General features: G+C 36.0%; 1 protein-coding gene across 1 annotated transcript in view; it reads right to left on the minus strand.

Annotated features, from left to right (window-relative positions):
• Positions 1-12,248, minus strand: part of cacna1db (calcium channel, voltage-dependent, L type, alpha 1D subunit, b) — a 193,086-nt gene that overhangs the window by 9,391 nt on the left and 171,447 nt on the right. The window contains exons 39-40 of the mRNA XM_055167221.2: positions 442-566; positions 237-353 (exon numbers count right to left, since the gene is read on the minus strand). Of these exons, the coding sequence (XP_055023196.2) occupies positions 237-353; positions 442-566 (242 nt within the window). The remainder of the gene's footprint in view (positions 1-236; positions 354-441; positions 567-12,248) is intronic.

The following is a 12,248-nucleotide window of genomic DNA, read 5'->3' on the forward strand; positions in this document are numbered from 1 at the left end:
AACACAGCCTACAGTACCTTATTGCTTTTAAGAAACAGTTACCACACAATACAAATATTAAAGCAAAACGTATATGATGCAACACACAACTTTCTGTGAGCCTCCTATTTAGTTACAAGATATTTTTCTTGCATACTGTAGGTTGTAGTTTGTATGCAAGATAACTTCATATAATGGAAAGTTTAAGAAACACACTTAGAAAATATGTACTCATGAAAATAAAACAAATATTTTACCCTGTAAACGTCTTCATCCTCATCGAGGTTTATGTCAACTAGACCTTCATCCTGTAGGTCACATGATATGGCTCGACGGATTTCTGGACCGAGATCATGCAACGTGCGCAGACCGGCCTGTACAGACACAGTTTAAACCACAATATTAACACCTAACCTCCATGTTTAGTCATTGGTGTGATGTTATCTGTGTGTGTGTGTGAACCTGTAGAGCAGCTGTGGTGTTGAAATTGAACTGGCGTCTCCCTTGGTCTTTACGCTTCCTGAATTTTCTAAAGAAGTCCTGGATAAGGAAAGTGGCGTAAAACTTTCCCACAGTAATGTCACTATCTGAAAAGATAAACACAGCGTACTTCATTATGCAAACTGTATGGCCGTATTTTTTTATGTACCTCCACTGACGGAGGCTCCAAACAACTCGACATTTTTACAATATTCATCTCATAAAGATATGCAAGCACATTGAAAACAAACTATTTAGGACAAGCATTTTCAAGATATATTTAACTTCATATGGCACACTTTGACATTTTAATCTTGACACAAAACTAGAAAAAAATCATAAGGTTTACTTTATTTTTGCAAATGGAGCATTTGAAAGATTTAACTTTACTATGTTGATTTATGATATTCAAACACCTGCAGACATGGATTTAATTTAAATCAGTAGCTGTGTTTTACATTGACAATTGTAATCAATTGAAATGTTCAATCTGAATGAACATGCTCCATATAAACACCTCAATCTGAAAAAAAGAGCGAAACCAATTTAAAATGTAATTGATTTGAGAGGGGTGGTTTATACCTTTTGTAACCCGCTCTAAAGGACATGTAAACACTTAATCGTATTGATAACTGAACCTGCGCATGTGCAATCATCATCTTCTCTTTTATAACGGCGGTGCATTTCCGCCACCTACAGGCCTGGAGTATTGAGCATGTGTGCATGTGCAGCAACGTGGAATTGGCGTAATGACTTATGATTAGGATTGCCAACTTTCTCACTCTGAAATTCGGGACAAAAGATGACCTGCTGCAGCCGTGCGGATGTGGTTTTTTGTATACAGTGTAGAGGTCGACCGATTTATCGGCCAGGCCGATAATTTGACCGATTTTTGGCATATTTAAAAAAATAGGCTTTGGCCGATTTTGTTGCAAAATTAGGCTGATTAATAGGCAGGCGCATCCGCGGGCACCTAAGCGTTGTTGTAGAACTCGTGACGCTGCCTCTTGCTGCAAGCAGATCGCTCCCGTGTGTGTGCAGCTGTGCCTTGTTCACAAACAGCTTTAGTAAACGATGGCGGGATAGCGCAAATTAAGCAGCAGGTACAACAGCGCGACGGGCTTATGTCTCGTGGTGCACCATCCGTGCAAAGATTAGGCTTAATTCATGTGATTGAGTGATGATGATCTTTGTTTGCGTGACAGAGAGAGCAGAGCCATCTGTCTGTCTGCTTTCTCCCTTGCGCATATTACTCAAAACAAAACTGACACGATGAAGAAAGGTCGGAAGACCAAATCATATCCACCGAGGAAATGTTTTTCGTGTTACAGTAACACTTACAGTTTTGCGCAGCTCAGCCTGGATTAGAACACCACGCGTCCAATTCGCGAACTGACTCCTTTGAACAGATTCGTTTGAATGAACGGTTGAAACAACAGATCTGTCCCAACACTAAACTCACAAGACGTCACTGTCAGCACAATCAGTCACTTATAGCGCCTCAGAAATGAGAATGTAAATGTGTTTAGAAAGATTTGCCCTAAATAACAGTCTCTACTTAAAACATAGACATTTACTATGTTAACTTTATGATGATTAAATAATAATAAGGATTTTATCATACAAAGCAATAAAAGCCATGGTAAAAAACTGATCAAAGATGATGACAGCAGAGTGTCAGGTAATATCTGTGTCTGATAAATGCATGGTGCAGAGGAGGTTGTAAAACTCTTCAGAAAGACCAGTCATAATTTTTTTAAATACTTTGACTTAAATAGTGACATTTTTACATTTTAAATATCTGATAATGATGAGAACATTTTGATTATTATGTACATATAGAAAATCAGCCAAACATATCGGAATCGGCTGCCCTGATTTCTAAATATCGGCATCGGTCGACCTCTAATGCAGTGCGTTTAAGCCATTTGTCAAAATGATAGCTAACCTCCTAATTAAATATTAATTTATAATTAATACAAGTTTCGGAAAGTTTTTTTCAAATATGGATCCTGCTGACGTTTCAGGGGTAAGCCATCCACACTATTCCTACGTTCCATGACGCTTTACGCAAATTATGGGCGCAACTTCCAGCGCGTAAGTGAACTAAACCAGAACCGGCGTTTTCCATGATGATTACGGTTATAATATCATGTATGAGCCAGTGTGATGATGAAATCCAGAAGTGTCCTGATACATCATATGAAGATGTATTCAATTGTTTCATGTTGTTCCTCGGGGGTGACGGGTCTTCAATGTGCAAATATAAAAGCACAGAGAAATAGCAGTATCTCTACAGTGGGACAGTCAGTCGAGTGTTTGGGTCATTCTACAAAAAAGGTGGAAATGCTTGTCCCTTGCTTTTGCAGACCCCATAATCATTTAATTTGACCCAATAATCCCACAATGATATATATTTAAGAAATATAAACTGTCCTTAAAATGATGAGAGTTTATTTATTTAATTTTCTTTTTTCCCCTTTTTTAAATGTCTGGTCCTGAAAATTGCCCTGTCCCTTTGATCATACATGGAAGTTGAACTGTGTACTTATTATTTAAAACCATGTTTTTTATAAAACAAATCTAATTTACATTAACCTTTAACCCTGTATGAATTTACTACAACACTGAAATGGTAAAAAATACACTATTAATATGAATAATATCAAATAAATATTTGTCCCCCAGATTTATGTCATTGGTGTTACCCTACCCAAAGCATTTTTATTTTGAAACAATGCATCAGCTCTTTGAAGTTTTTCTTGGGTCAAGAGGTCAGTGAAAGAAGTGCAGTGGAGGAAGGCAAAAAGTTTGTTAGATGTCTTACCTTATTTGTCTAAAATATCATGATATATCTAAGAATTTTGAGATAAGATTTTTTGGATGTCATTAGTGTTACTCTTTTTTATAGCTGGGAGTGTTAAGATCTTTACATAAAAATACATTATACTGAATAATATGTGATTGTTACATCTCTGATGAAATAGCACATGGCTAAGGCAGCCATTTTGTTAACATATTCGTTTTTTTCTGTAAATTGTCATTGGTGTTACCATCATTGGTGTTACCGTCATTAGTGTTACTCCTCTAATGAGTACTTCCTAAGCACTATTCCTTTAACTGACCAACATAAAAGCATAAAAAACAAGATGGAAAATTTTATGAAAGTTTGTAAGTTTTATCATATATTATCATATTCTAATTTTGTCATTGGTGTTACATTGTGTCATTGGTGTTACATTTTGGTGTTATGAATGTATTTTCTTGTACTTTCTAGTAATATTTTGTAGATGATATGGGATGTAAAACATTGTTGATATTTCAGTCTTTGCATCAAAGCCTTTTTGGTTTAATATTTTTGTTTTTGTTGGTTTTAAAGAAAAAAGTCAAACTGAGAATCAAATAATTTCATACAATGCTGGGTAAAGATGAAGAATTTAATTAAACAAATATTAATAATCAATTGGTTTTTTTGCTGTTATCATTCCTCTACTCAACCTTTAACTAAATAGACAAGCTGTAATAAGAAAAATATTTAGTATCAACATTAATGTTGTTTAAATCACAGGTAACACCAATGAAAAATAAATGACTCATTGATTCTTTATTAAAATGTATTAAAAAGTTAAAAATAGATTAAGTTTTGTGGATTCATAGATTTGACAAGTTAATTAAATGCTATTAAAGAAGTTTTGGGTATATTGAAAGAAGTTCATTTAAGCATATTTTCCATCACCCGAATTACACCTTTTCTGTAGAATGACCTGTTTAATACATGGAATATACAGAGACTTTTCAGGAGATGGTTTAAATGTCACAACTGTCCCTCTGGTGTGAGGTTTTTTTTAAACGGCAATTTTTAATCGACTTAAGTTTTTATGGCTACACATCAAGCTTCACGAGATCCGACAGCAGCAGTAACTTGCTTCTCATTCAATGCATTGTAAGTTATTTAAACAAACCATAATAAACATTATAAAGTACTATTACATGATTTCAGTATTGTTTTATGGAAAATTATTATGCAGTACATAAGATATGACCTTATGAAATTATTTGCTTCTTAAAAAAAAATTAAAACAAAAGTAACGTTATGCGCAAGCACATCAGGAACTATTATAAACATTAACTAATAAGCAGTTTATGCCTTAGGCTATATATTCTGAACTGTAATCTCATTTTTGTAATTTACTTATAGTAGCAGAATAAATAAACCAGCTAAATCAGCATATTTTTATCAGCATAACTTTTTTTTTAAAATAATTATTTTATTTTTTGTTCACTGTCAGTTTCTATGACAGGTTTTACTGGATGGATGTGTGGATACAGTTAATAGATGCACATGCGCCACATACACATTCAGTTCTTGTGCGTGTATTATGGTTAAAACTGTTGTGTGTATTTACTGCGTTTGTATCTGCTATTATGGCAACCCCTAACTGCACAAATTATGCAGGTCTTCCTGGATTTCATAATAAGCTTTAAAATGCCAGTCAAAACGGCGAGAGTATCCCTCGCAATATGACTACCATTAGCTGTAGTGGCTCACCGGAAGTTTTACCCACATGAGCTCAAAGATGGCGCCCGCATTTACGTCAGGAATAAGGTGGATACGTATTACTACTTTTTATGGGCACTTCCCCTGTAAAAACACACCTACACATCAATTAGAGGGAGAGCCAGAACCAGGGATGCTATGTTACAGGCATCACCTCACGCGACAGCTTTGTTTTATATTAAACTCAACAATGGCACGAAAGAAAAAGTGTGCTTTGAGATGTAAGGAGAAGTAAGCCAGCATTATAAAAACAATGAATAGTTTGTTTATCCGGGGTAGCAGCGGAGTTTTGCGTGTGTTTTTGTTTAACCCTGAATTTTGTTGAAAAGTCATGAGTTGCATGCAGTAAGTAAAACTTGTGTTACGTTGGAAAAAGGAAACATGTAGTGAATCATAAGGGTAACACTTTACTTGAAGTGGTGTTCATAAGACCGAGGCTATGTTAACATTAATGCATTTATCCTTTAAAACGCGTTACTTTTGCTAAGTTTACGCCTTTAATTTACACTACACCACTGTTTTCCACCCTCATAAATGGAGTCGTTCGTAAACGCTGAAAACCCTGTTTTAGTTTGAGAACTCAGACGTTGCGCTGCAGTGTAAATGAACGTATACATAGTCACGAACAGCTGATTAACGTGACAGTGCATCATTTTCAAAGTAAAAATTCTTTTTATTTAGGTAAATGGAGGTTTGCAATGGAGGTTTTGCCAAAAATAGTAAACATCTACCAACCAGCTATTATAAACGCTATATCAGATTGTTTTAACATGTATCCTTATAAATACTGTATGTTTTATATTTATGTTTGAGTATTGTTGAGTTTGAATATTGTTGTAATGTTGTTTATGTTTTGTTTAAAGTTAGTCAGCTTATTACGAAAGATAGACTGTAATTTCAAATGCCGTATAAGGCGTTGTAAGGGCCAATATGAAGGGAGAATTGTAATGGGTCAGATTTATTTTCGAGTTTAAGTTTTGTTTGCTACTTTAAAATGAATTTTGTTTCATATAATTTGTCTCTTAATTTTAATCAATGTTTTGTTGATAAGTTTTGTGAATATAAATGAATAAAAACAATAAACTCAATGTCATTAATATTTAATGCTTGTTTAGGCGCTTTTTGCTATTTCTGTGTTGCTAACGGAGGACATGCACGGACCTCGCATACTTTTAAAAATTAACGTCATTAATTTGTATTAATTAATTGCACACTGAACAGCGACAGGTAAGGGAAGATAAGTTATTTGGTCTTTACCTCTTATTATGTTTGATTGAAGTTTGCATTTGCTGAAATTAATTTTTGCTTCAAGTTTGCTATGTTTAGTACTGTTCACTTGAATGCTTTCTTTTTAAATCATAAAGACCTTCCTGTTTGGTTTATAACATCAACATTAACCCATTAATCATATTAATATGTTGTAGGGGGGAGCTAGAACAATATAAGACTTTCCCAAACACATTTTTATAGGTTCAAAAATAGTGTCTGTTGTAGTTGCCGGCAAGGATCCAGGTATGAATTTTTGTCAATATCGCACACCCCTAAGCTGCATAAAATGCGCAAAGGTAAGCTATTATTAGAGTAATAAGTTATTTTACACTTTTATGCGCATGCCCAGTTTCGTGATTGGTCAGGTTTCATGCGTTTATGGTCGTGTATAGTGTGGATGAAGATTCTTTTTAAAATGCCAGTATAACCCTGTAAGACCCAGATATAGAAAAAAACTTTGAAAAAAAATATTTAACCTTTTATATGTTGTTGTAGGAGTCCTCTAATGCAAAAATCATTGTTTTTTTTAACATTTTTGACATTTTGGTAAGTTTTTATGGAAATGTTGTAATATTGCAGCATTGGGCCTATGGGGTAGCAGAATTGCTGTGACTTCACTCACTGTCTGAACAAATGTTAATAACATCTAAGAGTTACTCTGCAGGGTGTACTGCTTATGTACCCCAATAATAGTATCCTATATATCCATAAACATAATCACACAATACATAATAACCAGACAAAACCATATTTTTATGAAAAAGCATTTATTATAAAAATATGCTCAGTTTGTATTTACAAAACAGATAAACTGAAAGAAAACTGGTATTTACTGTGTTTAGCTGTGTTTACAGACATGTTCAATGATAGTAATCCCATTTTGTTTTTTATGAAAACTTCTCTCATTTGGAAACTGTACTCATTGGTGTTATCTGTCAGAGCCGTGATCATGTCTTCTGCAGAAATATCAGTATTGAGACTAATAAAATCCCTTTTCAGACAGTAATACCTGTCATGGGGCAAGGTCTGTGCTCTTGAATGAGTTGGTTTTGTTGCCGTCATGTCAACAATCATCATATGGGCAGACATAAAGTTTTTAATTTCTCTTTTATAGTTGAGAGGCATCACCACATTCCTCCCCATCAGTTATATCAGAGTCCCATCTCAAAGTCACTTTTTTCAAATGTAGATGATATAAATGACATCATAAACACATTGTAGATAAGACAGTCATGGCTGGTAGAATTCTGAAATAAAAAAAACACTGATTATTTTCATGCTTATTAATCTTGATGCAAATCTATTCCAATCACATTTATACATTTCAAAGGATTCACCCATTCCACAGAATTCACCAATACTGGAAGGGTTTTGTCCTCTATTTATAATGCCAATATAACCTATACCCCCACCCCACATTCCAAAACATTATCACCTGACCGTCATGCAGAAAACAGATATTTGAGCAAACAAGAACCAGGCAAGATAACAGGACCAGCTAAGAATATTTTATAAACAATAAGATATTTAAGGCATATTACTTACATGATTGTTGATTTATTTAGTCCAGTAAAAAAGGTTATGTTCCTCAAGGCAGTTTTGCAGGTTTTGTAAGTTCACGGCCAGCAAAGCAAACCTATTTACAAAGTCTACCATTCAAACCCATTGCAGGGTCAAACATTAGGACTTTTTAAGTTGTGTAAATGTGGTTTTAAAGAGAAAAAACATGTACAGGTATACTTTATTAGATTTTAAACTGACGTTGTAATATTGCAACCGAGGGTTTTACAGGGATAAATGAGGATCGTTTTCATTTTAAAATGCTGTTTTAAAACGCAAATGCTCTAATGTAAACAGGGCCTGACATGACGGCTTTAGAATCATGACATGACCCGTGTAATGAACATGGAGATACATGTCATGTTTATAACAACCGTCATTAGGTATCATATGTTCAATTATGTCATTTTAATAATAATATAATAATAATAATAATACATTTTATTTAAAGCGCCTTTCAAGTCACCCAAGGACACTGTACAGTAGGATAAAATTAAGACATAAAACAACATGAGAAAAATATAAAAGCAGATAAAAAGACAATAACATAAGTGATAGATTCAACAAAGAAAGCAGAATACAGGGGAAGTACATGTACACTATACACTTAATAACATAAGTAATACATACAAAAGAGATAACCTTGGTAATGAAATAAAAATAGAGACATTAAGATGTGAATTAGAGGAACAAAAAAAAGGTAGTGGTGCCACTATGAGTATGTAGGAAAAGCAAGAGTGAAAAGATGAGTTTTTAGCATGGATTTAAATGTGGACAATGAAGTGCTTTGCCGTAATGCAAGTGGGAGGGAATTCCAGAGTTTGGGACCAGCCACACTAAAAGCCCTGTCACCTTAGTTTTAGTAAGATTACCTTAGTTCATATTTCATAGCTAAAAACAACACTGAGCTAGGGCTGGACGATATGGGCAAAATTTTTATGCCCAAAACGAATGTCTGTACATACAAACTTCTAAACAAATGAATTTAGTCTTTGAAGCCTCCTCCTATAAAACAATATGGTATTTACAAAAATAAAAATATTTTTTTAAATTTGTATTTAGCCTTCATACAAAATTAAATGTAAACTCATTGTCAAATAATCAGACTTTAGGGCTCGCCTTTAATGTTAATAAGGTTCATCTGAATGTCAGTGATAAATGCTGTAATGCAGGGGTCTCAAACTAATGAATCATTTTAATAACAAATTATACAGTCACAGTATTAACTTTCATAGTTCCATAATTTTGATCAATTTACTATTTTAGTAATATGTGGGAAAATATTATTAAATAGCCTAAGTGAAAGTCACCCTAAAACTTTTGAATGGTAGTAGGCTATTTAATAAAACATAAGATAGTTGGACAGAAACATTTATATCAAAGCTCTATTTGTAATTGCATAGCAAGCTACATAATCATATATTAGATAGATACTAGCATACTACATCATATACTCATAACAAGACCAATAGCTGCCTACATACTTTTATCTATTGCATGTTTCTTTTCCCCTTTTTAAACACATGAACCTGATTTTTCTCATACGTTGTTCAGTGTGTGTTGCATTACATCTTCTGTTCTCCCTCCCTATATGGGGTCACCACATAGACTGTAAAAAAGATGGACGACGCCTGTTCGCTCTCTTCCATTGGTGAAAAGTGAAGCCGCCAGTGTCCCGATATGGCGCTGACATCTTGGGTCTTGAGTCTGCGCAATAGCGATTTCGGGACCAGTCCTGCGCAGTAGTGAGCAGGAAGGGAAGGCGAAGTCAAAACCCCGCCCTCGCTCTCGTAGAATGCGCATATCACACGATATCACAGCTGTCAATCATGACGTGACACCACCGTTTTTATATCATTAAATAACTAACTAAACACAAATCTATTTTAAAAACAAACATTTGAATTTACCTCAGCGTGATAAAAACTACAGTAAATGACAGAAACCAGCTTCGGAAAAAAGATAATTGAAGTGTAATTAATTTTTTTAGTTGGTCTCAAGTCCCATTGAATAACATGGGGAGGCGGGCTTTATGACCTATACTGGGACCGGTCACTGGGGGGCGATCGAGACGTTTTGGCTTCACTTTTCAGGGCTTGTGCGGCACGCTTGGGTCACCATTGGAAGCTGTGACTTGTCGCGAATTAACACCGCACCTCCTTCTCGTGCTTCTGAGTGACAGCTCTTCTCTGCATAATAACAATGATTTGATTTGAATTCGATCAGGCATTATGTTTTTTGGAATGCGTGGCTCATGGTTGCTTAGTTGCGAAAGACGCCACACCCTCTGATGGAAAAAGCGCACTGACCGGCGTTTAACGCGTGTTTTTAGACGTGACATGCGAATGGCCACAGGATGCTATAATGTATATTGAAATATCGGAAATGTGTTTAGAAGCCATATCACCGTTATTGATAAATATATATATATACCGCAACATATATCGATATTGAATTATTGTCCAGCCCTACACTGAGCTAATGTTGCCGTGTAAAATGTGTACTATAATGTATACAATGTTAAAGGAACACGCCCACATTTTGGGGATTTGGCTTATTCACAGTGTTAGATAAGTCCATACATACCTTTCTCATCTCCATGCGTGCTGTAACTCTGTCTGACGCAGCCCCCGCTAGCTTAGCACAAAGACTGGAAGCAAATGGCTCCAGCTTGCATACTGCTCTCAATAAGTGACAAAATATCGCGAACATTTTCCTAGTTATGTGTTGTGATTTGTATAGTCACACCGTGTACAAATAACAAGGTCATATGAGACACAGCCATCTTTTAACAGTATACATACTGGGAACTATATTCATAGAAGACGAAGCAGTGCTACTTGGGTGGAGTGATTTGCTCACAGCACCCGAGAAGACCCCTGCTGAGGAGCAGAGAGTTCGGTCCGAGTTGTGCTAATCACTACGCCCAAGTAGAAGTGCTCAACATGTTCTTAAACTGTGATGCAGAAACACAATGGGAGGATCCATCCGTCTCTGACAACAACTACACTTTAAAATCACAACTCGACCTGAAGCAACCTACATCTGATATGGGAAAACAACCGGGCGGTTTCCCAGAGAGGGCTTATTCTGGTCCCAGGCTAAAATGCTTATTTGACTACGATAATTTAAAAACACCTTTTACTAGCCTCTTTCACACAGTAATTCTGGTAAATTACCATGAATTTACCAGAATGAATTTACCAGTAAATACAAAAATGTGCTGTTCACACATGCAGTGACGTTCCGTCTTTTTACCAGTAAGACATCATTCACACATCAGTATCAAAATACCGGTAAACTCGGAGAGAAAGCGGAAGTTACCTGTGGCGCGCGGCCGGCGAGCTCCGTCCGTGTCGTATTTGTAAACGGCGGGTTATGACTTAATATCCACGGTCTGTGTTTTGTTGTTTTCACATCTGTGGCAAACGGTTTGCGAAGTTGCTCGTGACCAAACAACATTGCGTTAGGCGGCGTCAAACGGAACCTGCGCGTTTGCACATTAGGCTTCACAGATGGTGTGCTAAGGACGTCGGCAATTTGGCAATTAGATGGTAAGCTGTTTTAAACAACTTTGGTGAAGAAATGTGGATGTTAACTTCAGGTGTGCTCGACTTTTAAGCAACATGTGTGTGGAAACGTCCGTAAACAGTCTGGGGGAAACCGCGTCACCTGTATAAAAAACTTTCTGATTGGCCCGCCCGATCTGTCAGCGCGGTCTGACGTCATCTAAATGCCGGTAATGCTATATTTTTCGTTCACACACAGCGCTTACCGGCAAATTACCGTTAATCTTACAACCTGTCTTACTGGTCAATTGGGAGCACTGATTTACCGGAAAGGCTCTGTTCACACATGACATGTTAACTGCAATTTACCAGTAAATTACCAGTAAAGACTGTATGTGTGAAAGGGACTACTGACATACCTCAACATATATGAGTGCCATTGTTTTGTCACAAAATGCGCACCAGTCTTGTTTTTTGTAGGGTTTGTTTGTAAAAACTAAAATGTCCTAATATAATTAAGGCCTAGTCCTGTAAACCCTGTCCGAGAAACTGCTTCAATGTGTTGAGCTGGCACAAATGTACATATCTCTGCTGAGAAACAACCATCTTTGTCAGCTTTACAGAGGGTTAATATTGCATGCATTACACAGTCGCCAAGCACTTTACCAGTACATACACCAACAGCTTCCAGATATATGCTTGGGATCAGCTCCTAATGACTCTGATAAAGCTGTGTCTTAATTTATTGCAGGGTGGTCTTGCTGAAAAGTTTACCTGTTGTAAAGTTTACCTGTTGTAAAGTTTACCTGTTGTAAAGTTACATTAAACCTTCATATGTGATCAGATGTCATGCAGTGATATTAAACATTTACAATGTGATCTGTTGTGCATTT

Source organism: Misgurnus anguillicaudatus, chromosome 5 (genome assembly GCF_027580225.2).
Source record: "Misgurnus anguillicaudatus chromosome 5, ASM2758022v2, whole genome shotgun sequence".
In the NCBI taxonomy this organism is placed as follows: Eukaryota; Metazoa; Chordata; class Actinopteri; order Cypriniformes; family Cobitidae; genus Misgurnus; species Misgurnus anguillicaudatus.